This window comes from Cervus canadensis, chromosome 8 (assembly GCF_019320065.1).
Source record: "Cervus canadensis isolate Bull #8, Minnesota chromosome 8, ASM1932006v1, whole genome shotgun sequence".
NCBI classification, from domain to species: domain Eukaryota; kingdom Metazoa; phylum Chordata; class Mammalia; order Artiodactyla; family Cervidae; genus Cervus; species Cervus canadensis.
The window spans coordinates 85,421,564-85,443,615 of record NC_057393.1 but is presented as its reverse complement, the minus strand read 5'-3'; the positions used below and the strand labels follow the sequence as shown (position 1 = coordinate 85,443,615).

At 43.1% G+C, this 22,052-nt stretch overlaps 1 protein-coding gene across 2 annotated transcripts; it reads right to left on the bottom strand.

Annotated features, from left to right (window-relative positions):
• Nucleotides 1–3,422: 3,422 nt before the first annotated feature.
• On the bottom strand, nt 3,423–21,281 carry RBM34 (RNA binding motif protein 34). 2 transcript variants are annotated; one of them, XM_043477056.1, is made up of 11 exons: nt 21,149–21,281; nt 20,866–21,040; nt 20,519–20,655; nt 15,686–15,917; nt 14,172–14,231; nt 10,674–10,717; nt 9,362–9,445; nt 9,153–9,216; nt 6,941–6,980; nt 6,598–6,716; nt 3,423–3,762 (listed from the first exon to the last, which is right to left on the bottom strand). In XM_043477056.1, exons 1-11 carry the CDS (start codon nt 21,199–21,201, stop codon nt 3,484–3,486), a joined length of 1,287 nt encoding a protein of 428 aa, XP_043332991.1. In that variant the 5' UTR covers nt 21,202–21,281; the 3' UTR covers nt 3,423–3,483. The 2 variants fall into 2 exon arrangements, with proteins under 2 accessions (XP_043332991.1, XP_043332992.1); XM_043477057.1 differs by having other exon boundaries at nt 3,624–3,762; nt 6,564–6,716.
• Nucleotides 21,282–22,052: the final 771 nt, after the last annotated feature.

The window sequence follows — 22,052 nt, the reverse complement described above, 5'->3', positions numbered from 1 at the left end:
TCTCTGTGACCATGTGAACCCTCCAGGCTCCTCTGTCTATGGGATTCTCCAGGCAAAGAGCGAGCACTGGACTGAGTTGCCATGCCCTCCCTCCAGGGGATCTTCCCAACCCAGGGATCGAACCTGAGTCTCGTATGCCTCCTGCATTGGCAGGCAGTTTCTTTACCACTTGTGCCACCTGGGAACCTGAGATCCTGTAAGACTGGAAATTTGATCAAAGGTACATGTACACTGCCTGGACTGGGGTGAGATGTGAAGGTGCATATGTATCACAGCAAAGCAAATGACTGCTATCAGGGGATTGCACACAACAGAAAAAAAGCTTTTCCTTATATCATGCACACACACAGATTCTTCCTAGCCTTAACAGTGCACCTCTATCAGTTGATAGAGGTATGTCCTGAGCCACAGGTGGAACAGAAAGACTTGTAAGGCCACACAGATGACCTGAGGTCTAGAACTTGACCTGGGGCAATCTGAGATTTGTCCATTACCTTAGGACACTAAGAAAGGAACATGCTGTTCTGGTATCCCTGTGGGTGCATTACAGAATGCCATGTAAGTGGAAGGTCATTGCTATGAGATAAGATAAACCATTGATACAACCTGTTGATACAAAGAACAGTTAGTGCAACTCCTGTGCCTCTGAATCTCTCAACCACTACAGTTTTTCATACTTTTTTTCTTCACTTGTAAAACATCTATAAGCATAGAATCCTCAAACAGAAACAGACTGTAAATCCCTGAGGCATGTTGCTTGTAAGTGGTATCTTTGATGGGTTGTGGGTTGACCTTAGTGGATCATCACCAGTGTTGTGAACAGAATGAAAAGTTATCAGAGGGCAACATGGGTGACAAGGACTGGTACTGTCATGTGAAACTTGTGTGTCAGATAAACATACCTATGTCTGTGCTGATCACAATGAAAAAGTAAAGACTATCACAGATCATAGTCAAAAAAGTGGGAAACCACTGATCTAGTTTTCTCAGTCAAGATATTTAGATAAAGAGGTTGAGGTTTGTCCAAGGTCATGCACATACAGCCAGAGGACTGGGTCAAGGATCAGATGTCCCTACACCCTAGTCCAGGGCTCCTTACATGAAAACCTAAAGACCAACACTCTATGTTAAGGACACTAAAATTACATAAATTTATATACACTAAAAAGCATATACAATAATATACAATAAAATATATACTTTAAAGAAAATACAGTGCAATTAAAGAGGTAAGTGTATGTAGTCTACAGATAAGGCATCTTTATAGATATTTAACTGAAAATATATGCAGAAATGTTCAAGAGCTATCAAGGGATAAATATTAACTGAACCATACTTAGGAAAAACAAACGAACTTCCCTAATGGTCCAGTGGCTAAGACTGCACTCCCAATGCAGGGGACCCAGGTTCAATCCCTAGTCAGGAAACTAGATCCCACAAGCCACAACTAAGGCCTGGCACAATCAAATAAATAAATATTGAAAAGCAAGGTTCAAAGTGCCATAGAAGATCCTAAGCATAAAATATCCAGTCTTTGGATATCTGAAAATGGAGCTTTCTGCTTTCCACAGAGCTACATTTTAAAGACCTATTTAGGTTTTCCTTGTGCAATGCCTGAAAGACAAAATTTTCAAAATAATGAGTAATAACTCACTGTCCTCCAATTCCCTTACCCACTTGTAAGTAATCAGTTGCACGTATCACAGATGAGCCTGCCTCAGATCAGCTCCCCCGTTCACTCCCACTCCTCCCTCCAGGACACAGCTTCAGCTTGGTAAGACTTGTGAGCAGGGGCACCAGCTATATGTCATAAGGGTAAATCTCAACAGAATGCAATGCTATTCTTTCCCCCGGTTGAACTTTACACTTTGTGACTTCAGTACCATACTTTTCCAGGAAATTGTTTCTATGATTTTTTTAAACTTATTTTTTGGTCACACTGTGTGGCATGTAGGATCTTGGTTCCCTGACCAGGGGTCAAAACCTGCGCCCCCAACATTGGAAAGTGGTCTTAACCCCTGGACCACTGGGTTGTTTTCTTGTTGTTGTTTTTTTTTAGTCACTAAAGTCAAGTCTGACTCTTTCCGACCCCGACTGCAGCACACCAGGCTTCTCTGTCCTCCACTATCTCCCAGAGTTTGCTCAGATTCATGTCCACTGAGTCAGTGATGCTGTCTAATCATCTCATCCTCTGCCACACCCTTCTCCTCTTGCCTTCTATCTTTCCCAGTATTTGAGTCTTTTCCAATGAGTCGGCTCTTCACATCAGATGGCTTCCAGTTCAGAAAATGAAAAGTGAAAGTCTTAGTCGCTCAGTCATGTCTGACTCTGCAATCCCATGGACTGTAGCCCACCAGGCTTCTCTGTCCATGGGATTCTTCAGGCAAGAATACCAGAATGGGTAGCCATTCCCTTCTCCAGGGGATCTTCCCCACCCACGGATCAAAACCAGGTCTCCCCACTGCAGGCAGATTCTTTACCTTGCCACCAAGGAAGTCCAACAGTCCTTGGGAAGTCCCTAAATATGATTTTTTAAAAATAGTTTCATTCTATTGGGTGACATTAAGTATCACAAGTTTTCCTGGGAGAATATTTTTCAAATTAAAAATAGAAGTGGGACTGTCCAGTAGTTAAGAATCCGCCTGCCAATGCAGGGGACACAGGTCTGATCCCTGCCCCAGGATGATCCCACGTGTTGTCGGGCAGCTAACCTCATGCGCCACAACTAGAGTCCATGCGCCCTTTAGCCTGCTCACCACAACCCGCTTGCTGCAACCAGAGAAAGGGCCAAGACTCAGTGCAGCCAAAGATAAATAAACTTTAAAAAAAATTAGAAAGTAAAAATCTGCCTTAGAGCAAATTTACCAAGGACTGCAATAACCAATCTAATCACCAATTAAGAAATCAGACCTACATTTGATATAAAATTCCTGTTTAGTTATTAGGTTGATGAAATGAAATTAAAACCTAGAACTCCACTTATTGTAAGTGCAAAAGAAAGGAAGAAAAATGACTAGCTATCATATACCAGCCCTCAAAACTTTATTTCTTAGGGATTATCATTTGACCTCAGATCAATCAGTATTCCCACTTTTATTTAGATACTTTGTCTAGGTACAATAAGTATTATGGTTGTTTCATTTTCCTTTAAATTTACTCACTTTTAAATTTAGTCTCATCCCAAGTAATTCTTTAAAATGACAGGTATTGTATATTTGCAACCTATGGTAGAATAATACATAACCACTAAAATTCTAAATGTTCACCCTACACTTAAAATCATCTCTCATACCATCAGCAGTATTACATGATGACTGAACTGCTGCATCTTAAAATAGTTGCTTCAAAGGTAGTATTACAACATGAATAACTGAAAAAGTGTCCATCTTTCACATATATAAAAAATTCCGAAACTCAGTACATGGATTTATCACAATTTTATTACCAGTAGTTAGTGAAAGAAAAAAAAAAAGCTTCGGGTTGTTACTTCTGCTTTTTCTGTGTCTTAGTGTGTCTACTTTTCTTCTGTCCTTTTTTCTTCTTCTTCATGAGAACAGCTTTTTCTCCAATAAACAAACCTTTAGAATTTTGCACACTTTTTGAAGCACAGTTAAGTCCCCGCTTAGGTTTACTGACATTCTTCAAACTAGGACTTGAATTTTGTTTTAACTTTTCTTTATGGACAGAAGGCATGACTCTAAGTTTTCTTCCCATCAATTCAGAATTATTTAATTTCAGAGCAAGATGAACAGCATCTGTATTCTGTAATAAAAATCAATTTATTACATTTTACAGAAACTCATCTGCAAAGAATCTAGCAAAATTACAACTTTTATGGATTAGAATAATTTTCAAGCTTATAATACAGAAACCCCTGTCGGGAATTCCCTGGCAGTTTTCAGTGGTTAGAATTCTGTGTTTCCACTGCAGGGGGCACAGGTTCCATCCCTCGCTGGGAACAACGATCTCACCTGCCTCGGTGTGGCCAAAGAAAGAAAAAGTGGAAACCCCGCTCACTTCCACAGGTAGGAAGTCCAAGCCCCAGTGTTTCAGCAGCTGTGCTTGCAGTTTAATCATGCACCCTCATGTGTTTCTCCCAAGAAGCACTTAGGCTGCCTTCTCAAATGACCAGGTAAGGCCACAATCAAAGAGGCTTCATTTTTCTCAATGAAAAATGAGCTTTCAACTAAGTAGATCAACCCTATGTGGCCTTTTAAACCAGTGAAGCTCCTCCTCACGAGTCTCTTCCTGCAAAGCCCCCGCTGTACTGGTTCATTTGAGAACAGAGATGTCAGACTAGATGCCTTCAGGGTGCCATTTTAAACCCCAAATACTGTTACTCTTTCATTCTAACTCAGTGTTAACAACTCTAAATATTCATGACATGTTGGTGATAGGGGTTTACAAACTTATTAGTAGTCAGAAGACAGAGAGCAGAGAGACAGTGAGATTGTTACACCACAGTCATGATGGAAGCATCAGGCTGTGAGTCCCTTCCTTCAAACCCCTCTGGTCCCACATACACAGAGCCTTAAAAACAGTCACATGTCTTGATCTGGTTAGTGATAACCCACTGGGGAACTTTCCTAAAGAAGTAATCCAAAAATGGAGGCAAACATTCGAAGGAAAAAACAATCACTCCAATTTCATTATTATAGGGAAAAAGAGAAGACAGTACGTATGTGTGACATTCGGGAAACACTAGGGAAGACAGTATAAATTATGTTACATCCCTCAATGGAACATACTTACACAACAGAGAACAGCATAAAGGCAGGTTACAGAACCTTATGTTCACAAGCATTAAGTATGACCATAAAAAGGCAGAGGTGAAAAAAAAAAAAAAGCAGAGGTAAACACCGAGAGGAAATGTGTGAAGGGGTGATTGCAGAGGGAAGAAAAACTTAAGTGCCTTTGGGTTGTACATGTATTCCAGTAATTTCAGACACAAGGTACTGGCTAATGTTTAGCAAACGAAACATAAACTGTGTAACAAAAACTACAATTTTCTTCTAGCTGAGTGAATAGTCAATTTTCTCCTTTTACAGAAGGTAGAGGTTTGGAGCTTTAATACCTTTAATGTTGTTGTTTAGTCACTAAGTTGTGTCTGACTCTTGGAGACCCTGTGAATTGTAGCCCACCAGGCTCCTCTGTCTGTGGGATTTCCCAGGCAAAAACTAGAGTGGGTTGCCATTTCCTTCTCTAGGGGATTTTCCCCAATCCAGGGACCGAACCTGCATCTCCTGCACAGCAGGTGGATTCTGTCCTGCTGAGCCACCAGGGAAGCCCAGTACTTTCAAAAGCCAGCATCTAAAACATTATTTAATGAAACAACTGACAAAGGATTAACTTCCAAAATATACAAGCAGCTCATGCAGTTCAATACCAGAAAAACAACCCAAACAAAAAGTAGGCGGAAGACCTAGCACACATTTCTCCAAAGACATACAGATGGCTAATAAACACATGAAAAGATGCCCAACAACCCTCACTATTAGAGAAATGCAAATCAAACTACAATGAGCTATCCCTTCAACTGGTCAGAATGGTCATCATCAAAAAGTCTACAAACAATAAATGCTGGACAGGGTGTGGACAAATGGCAACCTCTTTGCAACAAATGGCAACTGTTGGGAATGTAAATTGATGCAGCCACTATGGAGAATGATAGGGAGATTCCTTGAAAGACTAGGAATAAACCTACCATTTGACCCAACAACCCCACCACTGGGCATAAGCCCCGAAGAAACCATAACCGAAAAAGATGCGTGTACCCTAATGTTCAGTGCAGCACTATTTACCATAGCTAGGACAGGGAAGCAACCCAGATGTCCATCGGCAGATGACTGGGTGAAGAAGTTGTGGTACATGTACACAATGGAATATTACTCAGCCATAGAAAGAAAGCCATCTGAGTCAGTTTTAATGAGGTGGATTAAAATAGAGTCTATTATACAAAGTATGTCAGAAAGAGAAAAACAATAGAGCATATTAATACATATATATGGAATCTAGAAAGATTGTACTGATGAACCTATTTTCAGGGCAGCAGTGGAAATGCAGACATAGAGAACAGAGTTATGGATGCAGTGGGGGAAAGAGAGGGCCTGAATTGAGAGAAACATACTACCTGGAAACATACTAACACATGTAAAATAGCCAGCCAGTGGGAATTTGCTGTATGATGCAGGGGGCACAGAGTTGGTGCTCTGTGAAAACCTAGAGGGGCGGGATGGGTGGGAGGTGGCAGAGCTTCAGGAAGCAGGGGACATGTATACACCTGTAGCTGATTCATGCTGAGGAATGGCAAAACCAACAGAGTACTGTGAAGCAATTATCCTCCAGTTAGGAATAAATAAGAAAGATACAAAAGTCAACATCAATCAATAAATAAAACATTATTTCATGACATCAATATGGAGAAACAACCAGGACATCACATGGTTAGATGCAGTTTTAGAAACAGTGCTCTATTATGGCAGGTTATGAATTTACTTAAGGTGCAATTTGAGGGTAACAGTAAGAGCTACGGCTGAATGATGGGACAGCCTCCCCCAACATACTTCAAGGACAGAGACGACACATTAACCTCCGTACCTCAAAGAGCACGTAGCCAAAGCCTCTGCCGACTCCAGTAACTTGATCCCGCACAATCCTCACAGCCACTACGTTCCCACAGGCCAAAAAGTGCTTCTCAACCGCAGATTCTTCAACTTCTAAAAACAGGTTCAAGCAAAGGGGAAGTGAGGACTTGGCATGGTCTCAGGAAGTTCGAGATGTTTAATCATATATCAAGGTAAGCACAGCCTCGCAGTAATTAGTCAAGTTACACTCCACACTTTCTAAAGTTAGTCTTAGAGCAAAACACTGAGCGACCACTCAGGTGTTATCTGCATTACTTCAGTGACAGACAGATACTTTTTTATTTAAACAAACTTACTGTATGGGAGATTCCCCACAAATACGGACCTCTTGTCCCTCTGAAACACAAAATAAAAGTGTCAGTCATGAAAGAGGAAACGGAAGTCACCACGAAGTCCACTCCTTCCCTCACCGCACAGGTCTGACGGGGCTCCACCTCCTGGCTCCCCTGCCTCTCAGGCCCCCGGTGGACTCGGCTTTTGCCATCCTTCCTGCAGGGGCATGAGCCCCAGACCGAAAAGTGGCTTCTGCTCACGGCTGGCACGGCCAACGTGGCGGTGCTCGAGGAAGGCCTGCTCCTCTGGGGGTGGGCACGCCTCTTCTATAAGGGCCAGAAAGCGACTATTTCAGGCAGTCTCTGCTGTACCCCTTGCCTCTGCTGTTAAAGCAAAATAACACAGAACTAATGGGCTTCCCAGGTGGGTCAGTGGTAAAGCATCCGCCTGCCAATGCAAGAGATCTGGGTTCGATTCCTGGGTCAGAAAGAGTCCCTAGAGGAGGAAATGGCAACCCACTCGTGTTCTTGCCTGAAGAATCCCACACAGAGGAGCTGGCGGGCTACAGTCCACGGGGTTGCAGAGAGTCGGACATGGCTGAGCTCGTAATGGGTATGGTTGTGTAGCAATAAAACTTTATTCACAAAAACGGGGAGCAAACATTGGGCCCCTCAGGCCAGTTTGCTATTTGGTGCCAGGTCCACCATCAAAGCCAGGACAGTCAGCCAGGCCTTGGTCATTTCTCACCTAGCCACCCTGACACCGACAGTAACACATTCTGTCTCTGCAGTGAGTTCTTACCAACTCATGCTTCATTCATTTTAAGAGACCCCAAGGAAAAGCTTCTGAACAAAACCCAGACTCCTCGACGTGGCAGGCCGGGGTCATCATGACTGCCCTCCACCTATTCCTCCAACAGCAACTCTGTGGCCTCTCTTCACACTCTACCCACTAATAACTTCATCGAGCTCTTGGAACGCCCACAAAGGATTAGGTTTTGGTCCCACCATTCACAGTGTTCAAAATTTTTTTGCCCATGCAACACTGATAGAACACCTGTTCTCCAGGAAACCCTCCTTTGTCCCTTCTTGCTGGCAACCTCCCACACTGAGTGCCCATTCCTGAGCTGATGTTTATGACAGAATTTATCATAAAACAGTGCCATGGTCAGCCCATCTGCTCACCTGTACCTTTACACTGCGAACTCCTAGACAACTGAGACTGTGTCTCAGCACTGAACCCCTGACACAGAGCAGGAACTAAACACTGTTAATGAGTAATTTAACTCCAGACCTTAGTCTATAAATAAGGTGCTGGCTCCGATGCTCTTTAATATACCTTCCAGCCACACTCTCTAGGATTATTGGATCTGACGTAGGAGTGGGAACCACTTTCTTTTAATGAATTATTTTAATTGGAGGCTAATTACTTTACAATATTGTGGTGGTTTTTGCCAGACATTGACATGAATAAGCCATGGGTGTACATGTGTCCCCCATCCCAAACCTCCTTCCTACCTCCCTCCCCACCCCATCCCTCTGGGTCATCCCAGTGCACCAGCTCTGAGCACCCTGTCTCATGCATCGAACCTGGACTGGCGATCTGTTTCACATATGATAATATACATGTTTCAATGCTATTCTCTCAAATCATCCCACCCTCGCCTTCTCCCACTGAGTCCAAAAGTCTGGGGAACCACTTTCTTGAAGCTAATGCTGACTTGGACTTCCCTGGTAGTCCAATGGTTAAGACTCTATGCTTCCAATGTAAGGAGTGCAGGTTCAATCCCTGGTTTGGGGAACTAAGATCCTACTGCCGCATGGCACAACCAAAAAGAAAAAAAAAATCAAAAGCTAGAGGATTCCCAGGTGGTTTAGTGTAAAGAATCCACCTGTCAATGCAGGAGATGTGGGTTCCATCCCTGGCTTGAGAAGATCCCCTGGAGGAGAAATGGCAACCCGCTCCAGTGTTCTTGCCTGGGAAATCCCATGGACAGAGGAGCCTGGCGGGCTAGAGTCCATGGGGCTACAAAGAGTCGGACACGACTGAAGTGGCTGAGCATAAGCAGGAATGAGCAATGCTGACTTAAGCCCTCGCCCACCCCAGGTGCCCACGCTGAGACCACAGAGGGCAGAGGCGGTTTCCTCTAATTCCCTCACGCTCCCGGCTAACCCACTCCTCTCCCAGCACAAGCTCAGAAGAAAATGTTCTTCAGACAGGGCAAGAACTACTTACGGAGGAGGTCTCGGTTGCAAGATCCACTCTAACACGAAATCCTTCTGCAAACTGGGCCCCATTTCTATTATAAATATGAAGGGAAAATGGTTATTAAAAGCAGGCACTGAGCTACTGGGGTATTTAATCTGAAGTGAATCCAAAGAATAAAGACAGAATGGACTCATACTTGGAATAATTCTGCTCAAACATCAAAGAGACGAAATTACCTTTCCAGTGCTTTTGTAGCAGCACTCTCATCCTTAAACACAACATAAGCATTAATATTTTTCTGATCGGGATGAATTTTACGCCTACATTAAAAAAAAAAAAAAAGACTGTAAAATTTGCTAATCCCAAAGTCACTAAAATAAATACAGCTCGTTTTACATTCTCAATCAACACCTATGACAAGAATTTCTGGGAGGATTTTCATATATTCTTTTCATAAACATTTAGTAATAACCCAAAAACTAACACACAACTGGTACAGATAATGGTGGAACACGTGACCCATGCCCTCTTCCCGGTCATCACTGTCAGAAAGCGGGAGCCCACCCCAGGCAATCCCACCTCATCACGAACTGTCACCTTAGCTGCAGCTCTGGATCTAATACACACACAAATGGGAAAAACAACTTGCCTTTTCCTTTTTACTGTAAAATAAAAGCTGTGCAAACCTGTAAACGTGTACAGCTAAGGAAACCATTAACAGGGTAATACCCAAATAGCAACCCACTCCAGTATTCTTGCCTGGAGAATCCCGTGGACAGAGGAAGCTGGCGGGCTGCAGTCCATGGGGTCGCCAAGAGTCGGACACGACTGAAACAACGAAGCGCTTAGCACCCCCTTAGCCTCTCTGTGGCCCCAACAACCACAGCCCTTCCCCTTCAAAGGCAACCACCGCGCCCACCTTTATAGGAACTACTTCCCTGCCTGTCTATGTGCTTTTATCACCCAAGTGTCGACCCCGAGACATACTTTGGTTTTGTACAGTTTTCCACTTGAAAAGTCTTTAGAATCCTGTTTAATCTGATTCCCCATTTATCTTATAGTTTGACCTAAAGAATTCCCCTGGAAAAACCTGGCCAGCCAATAGCAATCATGAGGCACCTCTGATTTGAAGATGCATTTTGAGCTTAAAAATGTTAAGGTACAGGAAATGTGTGCCTTAGCACTGATGAAATGTGATGCTTGTGATTTATAATAGAATATTTAGATGCAAAACTTTCTTTTCCTTTTTTTTTTTTGCAAAACTATCTTATTCTCTTCACACACTATGTCTGATTAAACATCTCAGAAATTTCTCATTGCTCATGAATCATTTTAAGTTATTCTGCAATTCTTTCTGTGACTCTACAACTTACATTGAGGCTTGAAGACACACATCTGACAAATTTATATGTTATTATAGACATCAGAAACAATAAACCATGATGGTTCATCCAAATATAAACATCTGTGAGGTTAAGAAATTATCTCATTTTTCACCAAAATGGAAGAGAATTTATAAGTACTCCCTTTCTCTAATTATAAACTTACTTTATTGCCGCCAACTTTTTGGACAAAGTTCCCTCTGCTGGAATCTTTAAGAGAAAAAAAGAAGTATTACAGGAAAGACATCATTTGACATTATTTCAAAATAATTATATTTTAATTAATTGAATTACAAATACCTAACTCCGATATGGAATTAAAAACTAAGGAAACACTGGATCAGAAACAACTGTCCTAGCGCTGCATGAATGGGTCCTTGTGGCTGAGGACAAACACTTCCAACGACACTGCCATATTCAGATTTCATAGGCAGCGACTCTCAAACGAGGCGGAAATAACGGATGACTTGAAGGAGTTGCTGGTCATATGAGGGGACAATGTTGCTGAAGACACATGTGAACAGTGTTAAGGAAAATTGTTTTATAAAGTGATCATGGAAAAAAGATATTTCTAAGTTGACATTTTATTGAATATGCTATATGATTTTAAATATGTCTAACTTAATTGATAAATAATATAAGAAAACATGACTTCACTCATATCTCTAAGAGTTTATGTAAGTCAACTGGCAAAAACAAAGCAAAACCCTTCAGTATCTGTCCTTGGACAAATAATGGAATCTGCCTTTTTTCAGGATCATGCTATTTTCAGTCATACATAGTACCTAAGAGTGATGGGAACAGGTAGGGAAAACTTTACGGAGAAGGTGGGAATCCCAGTCAACAACGGTGCCTAACAGCAATGTGCCAGATACCACCAGGTACTGTGAGCAGGAAGGTAAAAAGATACAAACTGCCAGGCTCACAGTCCAGGGGTATCTATAAATGCCCATCTCATTTAGGGCAGGCACTATAAATCTCCTCTGGAAAACTTGTCTTTTAGTCATTTGATAGTTCACATAGTAAAAGTAAGAAATTTCAACTACTACTTCTGAGTTTGTCTTGCTCAAACTAACAAATGGTAAAACTCTCAGAATATAGACAGAAATACAGCACAAGACGTGAGAAATGCCCTCATGAATAACCAACGTGTGAATGCCAGGCATCAAAGCACATCTGCTTGGTGCATTCCAGGAGCTCTCGGGGGCCTGTGGCCTGCTATCAGAGGAAAGCATGGACAGACAGAGCAGAGGGCAGTAAATTACAAAAGGGATTCAGAGGGAAGAAATACCACTTGATGTTATAAAGTTATCAAAAAGCCTTGAATAAGTGACATCTTAAATGCCTTCTGAAAAATACATATTATCTTGATGGGCAAAATGAGAGTTTAAGAAGGATTGCCAGAATATCCATGGCAATGTATACTCTCAGTGAAATACTACTCAGCCATAAAAGAGAAGGAAATCTTGCCATTTGCAACAACATGGATACATGCTGAGGGTACACTAAGGGAAATAAAGACAAATACCCTATGATGTCACTTATACGTGCAATCTAAAAAACAAAACAAAAAAATAAAAAACAAAACAGGGAATTCCCCAGTGGTCCAGTGGTTAGCACACGGTGCTCTCACTGCCAAGGGCGCAGGTTTGATCCCTGGTTGGGAGACTAAAATCCTACAAGCCTCACAATACGACCAAATTAAAAAACAAAATAAAACTCAAGAGATACAGAGAACAGACTGGTGGAGACCCAGAGAGAAGGGCGTAGAGAGTGGGCAAAATGAGTGAAGGGGCCAAGTGCACAGTGAGAGACGGTGACTGGACTCATTGTGGGGACCACTCCGTAGTGTAAACAGACGCTGACTGTTACATTAACACCTGAAATTAACATAACGTCACATACCAATTTTACCTAAGTTAAAAAACAAAGAACTGAGCAAAAGGCCGAGGGTGGATATGATCTGCTGCAAGCGCAGCGCCCAGGCTGCAGGCAGGTCACGAGGGGAAGAGTGCAGGGCGCCAGGGCCACCCCGCGCAGACCGTCAGGATGTCGGGAAGAACGAACAGCTAGAAAAATGACAAGATTTTAGGCACCTCCATACATATTTGATGTGAACTAGGTGCTGGTGACCCCAGGGGCAGTTGGGCTCACAGCCTGGGGGAGCAGGAGCAGCATCACAATGTCACGGCCGCCTCCTAAGGACCGCAGTGAGGTGCCGGGGGCCGGAGGGCAGGTGGCAGGCTCACCTCACTCACCAGGGATTCAGGGATACTGAAGAAGCCGGGCTGGCTCCTCAAGGAGAACACCAAGCCGAGGCAGGGGTGTGTGTGTGTGATGTTCACGGGAGGGGAGGTGGAGGAGAGGGATTTCGGGTTAGGAGTTCCAGGAAGAAGCGCTTTAGGAAGATTAAGTAGACAGAGGTGTGTTGGATACATGTGAGGCAGACTGAAAGCAGGAACTCTAATAGGCCTCTCCAACTATTTTGGCAAGAAGTGAAAACTTAGGGGGGACAATGGAAAAAGAAAGGAATGACTCATTTTCAGAAGAAACCACAGCTGAAACCCAGGCAGAGATGACAAGCAGCAGGCGGGATGGGCTAAAGAAGAGAGTCCAAGGCCGGCAGTCTGAGCGGTACTAAAGAACAGATAATCAGCAGATGGCATGGAACGGGGTACGGGAGCGATGCGGGTGAGGTGAGCACAGAGGGCTGAAAACGGGGTGCTGGCAGGACAACCCCGTGGATGTGGCAGGCAAGGATCTGACCCGAGGAGACAGGACTCAAAAGGGCTGACAGAAGACACACGTGATAAACGGGAGAAACCATCACCATGAGAGTAATCATGGAGACTGTGCCAAAACCTTAAGAAAGGTCCACTTTTAGAGAAGTGGGCAGTTCTGCCTGCTGGGGACGTCTGGCAATTGGCTGTTACCACTGGGTGGGAAGGATGCTACCGGCACCTAGCGGGTAGAGGCCAGGGATGCTGTATTGCACAGGCCAGGGCCCAACAACACATAATTATCCAGCATCAAATGTCAATGGTATCAAGGTTGAGAAACCCCATTTTAGGGAACCACGCTGAGAAAGAGCAGTTTGAAACAAGGAATAAACATTTCTTATATTCTAATACATATTAATTATATTAAAAAAAAATCTATGAATGATGCTTCTTCATGTACCAAGGAACATGGCTATAACTGGTCTACAGAGCACTCAATTGGTGAAATCAGATACCATTTACTTCCATAAAGTTTTAACATTAAACTGATTAAACATACTTTATCTTTCTATGTCAGAGCATAAGTACTGCTCTGCAGAGTCAGGCAAACCCCCCATATGAACAGCTGTGATTCCAGAAATGCTACTCAATAGGTTGAACGTCTCCACCTGTTCAACTGACTCACAAACAAAAGTCACAGATGCACCCTCCAATACTTAGGAAGGATATCACTTTACTATGTGAACTCATTAAATTACCTAACAAAGTCCAAGGGTCAGTAATAGACAGCAAGTGTGACTCTGCTTTGGCGCTCGATTTGAGCCTGTTGATTCTGAAGGTTAAAGTCAAGGGCTCCTTCATCTCACTAAAACCAACACATGAAAAAGTCTGATTCACATGCAATACATTTTCAGATGATGTACTTTCAAGGAAGGAAAACATACCAGAGAACGAAATCGTACAGATTCTATCTGTCCATACTCTTTAAAAAATGACTTCAGCTTCTAAAATAAAAAAAAAAAGATACATATATTTTAGTCCATTTTAAGAAAATCAAATAAGTACCATGAAACAGAATTAAGTAAAATGGTTGGATAATCTTTTCCTATCACATTTCAAGAATATTTCAGGAAAAGTAAGTAACTATTCAGTTAGAAGACAAAAGTTTTTACTGAAACTTATATATATAAAAAACACAGGTCATGTTACTATCCCTGAAATACACATTTCTGCCTTTCAATCTTTCATAATCTTTTACTACATGTAAACTAGCATTATGTGCTCCCCAGATTCTGCCATCTTTTCACATTGGCTTATTTAAACCAGAAATGGATTTTAAGGATGCTTATGTCACTATGGGAAATTTCCCAATTGTCTGGAACTGAGACCATCAGATTCAAGAAAAACCTTTGGGTAATTGTATACATTATTCTTTTGACTGGCTCAGGATGTGAAGAATGTGTATATTTGACAGCTCACACAATAATGTCTATAAGCAACTTTAATTCAAAAATAACTTATTTAACATGTAAAGCTCCACAAACACTCTCTTCCCTTGAGCCCTTATAATCTAACACGAAGATAAGTAACCAAACCGAAACTATGCTACTATGGAAAATGGATTATATTCTACAAAATAACCACACATCAAAAGCTAGGAGACAAAAGGCCAAAGGGGAAAGGGAAAAATCAGAAAGTAAGCTTCTTGTACTGTTTTAAGAAAGCGGAACTGAAACTGTTCCTCAAAAGATAAGCAGGATTTTGACCCAAGGGATTGCCATCAGGGTGACTATCACATGAACACACACAAAGAACAGGGCATGTCTTGGTTGAGCAAACTCCACATAATGGAGGACACTTAGGAAGGATGCATTCACACCAGACACTGTTTCAAGTGCTAGTGACAGAGAAGTGAAGAAGAAAAATAAGCATCACTGCACACACCGCGCTTCTGTTCTTGTGACATGCAACAGAAGAGAAAGCTGGAGGAAAAAACCAGGGAGGAGAGCACTGCGACAGTTCAGACAAGATTTGCAAAAGCCTGAATTAGAGCAGAGACTCTGGGAATGGAAAGGAGCAGGTGGATGCTGGAATGAACCTATCAAGTGATTTACACAGTCACTTATAATGAAATTATATATTAGTGACTTATTAATTATGTGCTTATTCCATAAAGTGATAATGGCCTTCTCGGGCGGCTCAGACCATAAGGAACCTGCCTGCAATGTGGGAGACTTGGGTTCAGTCCCCCGGGTTGAGAAGATTCCTTGGAGGAGGAAATGGCAACCCTTTCCAGTATTCTTGCCTGGAAATTTGCACAGACAGAGGAACCTCATGGACCGCAGTCCATGGGTTTGCAAAGCCGGACATGACTGAGCCCGTAACACACAAACACAAAAACAGAATTATGAATTAATAATTTCTCTGCATGTTTATAACATACAGACTATACACTCACCTTCTTATTACAGGTGACAGGCAGATTCCCAACAAACACAGTTCTCTCATTCTTTAATCTCTCTTCTTCTTGGTTGATCTGAATTTTCTTTCTTCGATTTACAACTGTCTCATCTACATCATCAAGTACTTTTTTATCTGCGACTGTAACACCAGGTTGAGAATTTTTCCTTTTCTGTCCTTGTTTCTGGTGAATTTCTTCTTCTAAATCAGCGCTTGCTAAAGCATCTTCTCTTTTTAAGCCAAAAAAAAAGAGGGCATGGAAGTCAGGTCTAGCATCTGACAAAGCACAGATTAGGAATACTTCCCACCTCCTTCTGGCTTTCCTATACATAAACTTACCATTCATAATTACATCTACATTTAAACAGCATTATCAAAATGTGACTTGTATCTTTAGGAAACTCAAGAGTTAGCAAAAGTTAAGGTCAATTTCTGAAGATAGGTTAAAACTGCCAACTAATAAAGTAACAAAAGATCACTCAAACAAAAGCTGGTTCACGTGAAGCTCTTGGGGATTTAGTTTACCTTCTACCAGTGTCAACAAAGGTCCATCTAGTCAAGGCTAAGGTTTTTCCAGTAGTCACGTATGGACCTGAGAGTTGGACTATAAAGAAAGCTGAGTGCAGAAAAATTGATGCTTTTGAACTGTGGTTTTGGAGAAGACTCTTCAAAGTCCCTTGGACTGCAAGGAGATCCAACCAGTCCATCCTAAAGGAGATCAGTCCTGGGTGTTCACTGGAAGGAGTAATGCTGAAGCTGAAACTCCAGTATTTTGGCCACCTGATGCAAAGAGTTGACTCATTTGAAAAGACCCTGACATTGGGAAGGATTGAAGGCAGGAGGAGAAGGGGACAAGGGAAGATGGGATGGTTGGATGGCATCACCGACTCAATGGACATGAGTTTGGGTAGACTTGGGGAGTTGGTGATGGACAGGGAGGCCTGGTGTGCTGTGGTTCATGCAAAGAGTCGGACACAACTGAGCGACTGAACTGACTGACTACCAATGCCTAATTTCATTCTCTGTTCTAGAATTCTAGAGTTACTGCAGCACTCCCAGGTGCTCTATTAAGGTTAATAGATCAGCAAAGTACTTAACTTTGTAAAACCAATCTGACTAACAGGAGAGACCAGATTTCCTACTGCAATATTTAAAGGACTGCTTATCAAAATTATTGGCTTGCCCAAAAAGGTCATTTGGGTCTTTCCATAAGATGTTATAGAAAAACCTGAACGAACTTTTTGGCCAATCCAATAAATTCTACCAGTATTGTAAAGTTGGAGAAGGCAATGGCACCCCACTCCAGTACTCTTGCCTGGAAAATCCCATGGATGGAGGAGCCTGGTAGGCTGTGGTCCATGGGGTCGCTAAGAGTCGGACACAACTGAAGTGACTTAGCAGCAGCAGCAGCAGTAGCAGCAGATCAAGAAGGACCATGCCTGTTATGCAAAAGTGCTTAGATTTTATCCCACAGAAGATGAGGAACCCCTGAAGACCCTGAAGGTGCCTGAAAAACGTCATTTGGGCAGCAGCTGCTCTTCAGTCACTCAGTCGTGTCGATTCTTTGGGACCCCATGGACTGCAGCATGCCAGGAGGCTTCCCTGCCCTTTACTATCTCCTGGAGTTTGCTTAAATTCATGTGCATTGAGTTGGTGATGCCACCCAAATATCTCATTCTCTGTCGTGCCCTTCTGCCCTCAATCTCTCCCAGCACCAGGGTCTTTTCCAATGAATCGGTTCTTCGCATCAGGTAGCCAAAATATTGGAGCTTCAGCATGTCTTTCCAGTGAATATTCAGGACTGATTTCCTTTAAGATTGACTGGTTTGATCTCCTTGCAGTCCAAGCGACTCTCAAGAGTCTTTTCCAGCACCATAGTTTGAAAGCATCAATTCTTCAGCACACAGCCTTCTTTATGGTCCAACTCTCACATCTGCACCTGACCACTGCAAACACCATAGCTTTGACTATAGCAGAGCAAAGTGATGTCTGATTTTTAATACGCTATCTATGTTTATCATAGCTTTTCTTCCAAGGAGCAGTCTTTTAATTTCATGGCTGCAGTCACCATCTGCAGTGATTCTGACGCCCAAGAAAAAAAAGTCTGTCACTGTTTCCACTTTTCCCCCATTTATTTGCCATGAAGTGATGGGACCAGATGCCATGATCTTAGTTTTTTGAATACTAAGGTTTAAGCCAGCTTTTTCACTCTCCTCTTTCACCCTCATCAAGAGGCTCTTTAGTTCCTCTTTACTTTCTGCCATTAAAGTACTATCTGCGTATCTGAGGTTGCTGGTATTTCTCCTGATAGTCTTGATTCCAGCTTGTGATTCATTCAGTCTGGCATTTCACATTATGGGCAGCAGAGCAGAAGATAGTTATGAATGTGGCAAGGCTGGGTAAGGGAGACCAGTAAGGAGACAGTTACAACTGCAGGCATCTCAGAAGACAACAAACCCACCAGAGCAAGAGAGGTGGTGGAAAGGGAAAGCGGATTATAAGAGATAATTAAAAGATAGCATCATGAGGACTTGGCAACTTATGAGATATGTAGGGAAAAGAAGGAGTCTAAGATGACTCCCAAGTCACAGGCTCAGGCAACTGGAAGGCTGATGGCACCACTCATGCAGAGAAACAGGTATGATGAGGATAATGAGATCAGTTTGAAGCATCCTGAATTTGAGGTGTATATGAATAAGCCAATGGGCAGCAGAGCATCGCATGATTTGACACTGCCAAAGAATTGATGCTTTCAAACTGTGGTGTTGAAGACTTTTGAGAGCCCCTTGGATTACAAGGAGATCCAACCAGTCAATCTTAAAGGAAATCAACTCTGAATATTCATTGGAAGGACTGATGCTGAGGCTGAAGCTCCAATATATTGGCCATCTGATGAAAAGAGCCGACTCACTGGAAAAGACCCTGGTGCTTGGAAAGATTGAGGGCAGGAGAAGGGGACGACAGAAGATGAGATGATGGATGGCATTACCAACTCAATGGACATTAGTTTGAGCAAACTCCCGAAGATGGTTAAAGACAGGGAAGCTGGCGTGCTGCAGTCCGCGGGGTTGCAAAGAGTCGGACACCACTGAGCAACTGAACAAACAAGAACAATGAACAGGCTGACAAACAGACATACAGGTTTACAGATCAAGCAACAGAGATCAGGGGATTTCCCTGATGGTCCAGTGGGCTTCCCTTGTGATCAGACAGTAAAAAATCTGCCCTCAACGCGGGAGACCTGGGTTCAATCCCTGGGTCGGGAAGATCCCCTGGAGAAGGAAACGGCAACCCACTCCAGTATTCTCGCCTGGAAAATCTCATGGACAGAGGAGCCTGGAGGGTTACAGTCCATGCAGTCGCAAAGAGTTGGACACGTCTGAGCAACTCTCACTTTCACTTTCACCAGTGGCTAAGACTCAGCGCTCCCAAGGCAGGGAGGCCATTTTCCATCCCTGGTCAGAGAATTATATCCCACGTGCTGCAACCAAAAGACCCCTCATGTGACAACTAAGACCTGGCTCAGTCAAATAAATCTATGTTTTAAAAAGAGACAGCAAGATCAAAATGCTAGAGCCACAGAGACTGGGAGACTGCCCAGATAGATGGGTATAAAAAAGAATCATGAGATGACCCAGAACAGAACCCCAAGCGAAATGAACATTTAAGGAAGGAAGAGTCAGAAGGAAAGGTGCCTGAGATAACAGTGAGAAGGAACAGACAGAGAACTGGAGACTTGGAAGAGGTTGCCATCAAAGAATGCAATAGCTTCAAGAAGAATAGCAACCACGTGACATGTAAAAGAGAGGGCTACAGTTAGAGGCAGTGCTCCCTATTAAATGGGGCACCTAGGTCAGAATGGCTTCCTTGAGCACTGTTTCAGAAGTATGGTCAGATCAAATGAAAAATTAACAACCAGAGTGCCAGTGTGTGGAAGAGAAGATAGATCAAGAAAAGGAAGAGAGAGCAAGTAGAGACTTCTTTTTCTAAAAGCTCAATGATGAAAGACAGATTTGGGGTTCACATATGTCTGTGGACAGGGGTTTGTTGGATTCCTTTAAGATGAGAATCTTTAAGAGAATGTTGAGTGGACAGATCAGACATAGGAAAGAGGAGAAATGGATGTAGGTATCTGATGGCATAACCTCTGAGAAGGCAGAAGAGGTACGTGGTATATATAAACAGTACAGGTGACTGCAGTAATCTTGGACAGGGAGTAAGACACCCTTCTCTAAAAGGGGAAGAAACTAAAAATGTGCATAGCTGCAATCAGGAGGAGGATGAAAGGAGTAATTCACAACTGTTAGCAATTCATAACTCTCAGAATAGGTAACAAGATCACCTGCCAACAGACAACAGAGATATAAAAAGCGTGGTGGTCTGAGAGACTGAGGAACGTTAACTAGAAATGTATTTGGTACTGTTATATGGATCTCAATTCAAATAAACTGTTTTTAAAAAAATTGAGCTAATGGAGGAATCTGATCTCTGACTGAGTAAGTTTAAGAAAACCAAACTCACCTTCTATATACATGCAGTAATATTTACAGATGAAACCTAAGTGTTAGGTTTGCTTCCAAACAATGAGGAAGATATGAACAGGGTAAAGATGAAACAAGATTTGCCAAGTATTAATTACTGCTGATGCTGGGTACATGGGGTTCTTTACTCTTTTCAATTTTTGAAAATGTATGGGACTTAACATAATAAAAACATTTTAAAGAGAACTATAAAGTGAGGAAAAAAACTGAAATGAATATTACCAGTATAAGAATCTCAATTTAGTTACCATCTGATTTCTTTACCATCAACTTAAAAGAATTTCACCAACCTGTTTGCCAACTTCTTCTCTGCATCAGAAAGTTTCTTCTTCACTTTCATTTTTTTGGCAGGTTCTTGCAAAAGTGGCCTTTGGATTTGGGGTGAACTTTCTTCCTCCTCATCTCGTTTCCTTTTTTTGATGGCTTCCTTTTAAAAGTTTCAAGTTATGTTTGAGACCTCATCATTTAGTGGTCTTTCTAAAGTAGCATCTTTTCTCTCTCACTGGTACATCCAGTAATGGAAAGTTACTGAAAATTGATCCTATCTGCCCCAGTTTACAAAGCATCCCCTGCAAGGTAGGTAGGGTGTTTTAAAGTTGTTCTAATGGGCCATTCGGAGTAGAACGCAGTGACTTACTTTAGGCACAGGCACGTACACGGGTTGAAGCTGAGGCTTCACAGAGCCGAAGAGGGAAGCCAGCCGACCCGTACTGCCCCTGGAGGGTTGCTTGCCGCGGAATAAACTATTGGCGACTTGTCCAACCTCATAGTCTCCTTCCAGATTCCCACAAGCGCCACCGTCCGGGTTCCCTCTAGACACAGACGCCACAGACTCAACGACAAGATTCCACGCCCCACCCCTCACGCCCCGAGCTCCCAAACGCATTCCCGCCCAGGCAGACGAGCCACGAGCCACTCACCTCTCCTGAGCACTCTGCTTTTTCTCCCGTTCGTTTTTCCCTTTCAGGGCCATCCTTCACCTAAAAGCCTCCCAGCCTGCAGCAGCAGCACGTGAGCCCGCACTTCCGGGTCTCGGCTGCTCGGCTCTCGGAGCCACGCCCCTTCCGCCCCAGGAGTCTCTGTGGACGCGCTAGGGGCGGAGACAGCAGGCGAAGGGGCGGAGATAGCGGATGGGGGCGGACACAGCGAGCCTCCCGGTCGAAGCCAGACTTTCGAATCGGTTCGCACCTCTCTCTCTCTGGCTAAGACCTATGAGAGTAGGTCAGGTCTGAAGTAGGAATAAGAATCAGCCAGGCTGCGAGTGGGGTATCAATCCAAGCAGAGGGAAAACACAAACGAGAATCTCTGCGTTGTCAAAGACAGAGGCGGTTTGTCAGGAAATGAGGTTACAAAGATGTACGTCAGTCAGTATTAACAAATGATGAATCGGTGTGAAGGATACATGGGGCTCCTTTGTGCTGCTCTTGCAACTTTTCTGAAATCTGACATTATTTCAAAGTAAAATTGAGAAGAAATTGTGGGAGACCACAGCTCTAACCTGGGCTTCGCTTGTGGCTCAGACGGTAATCTGCCTGCAACGCGGGAGACCTGGGTTCGATCCCTGGATTGAGAAGATCCCCTGGAGGAGGGCATGGCTACCCACTCCAGTACTCTTGCCATGGGCAGACGGAGCCTAGCGGGCTACAGTCCATGGGGTCTCAAAGAGTCGGACAGGACTGAGCGACTAAGCGGAGCATACGCACAGCTCTAACCTGCTCGGCGTTATCATACCAGGAAAAGGAGATCCTTGGCTCTCAAAGCCTGAAGAATCCCATGGACAGAGGAATCTGGCGGGTTACATCCCTTGGGTCGCAAAGAGTCGGA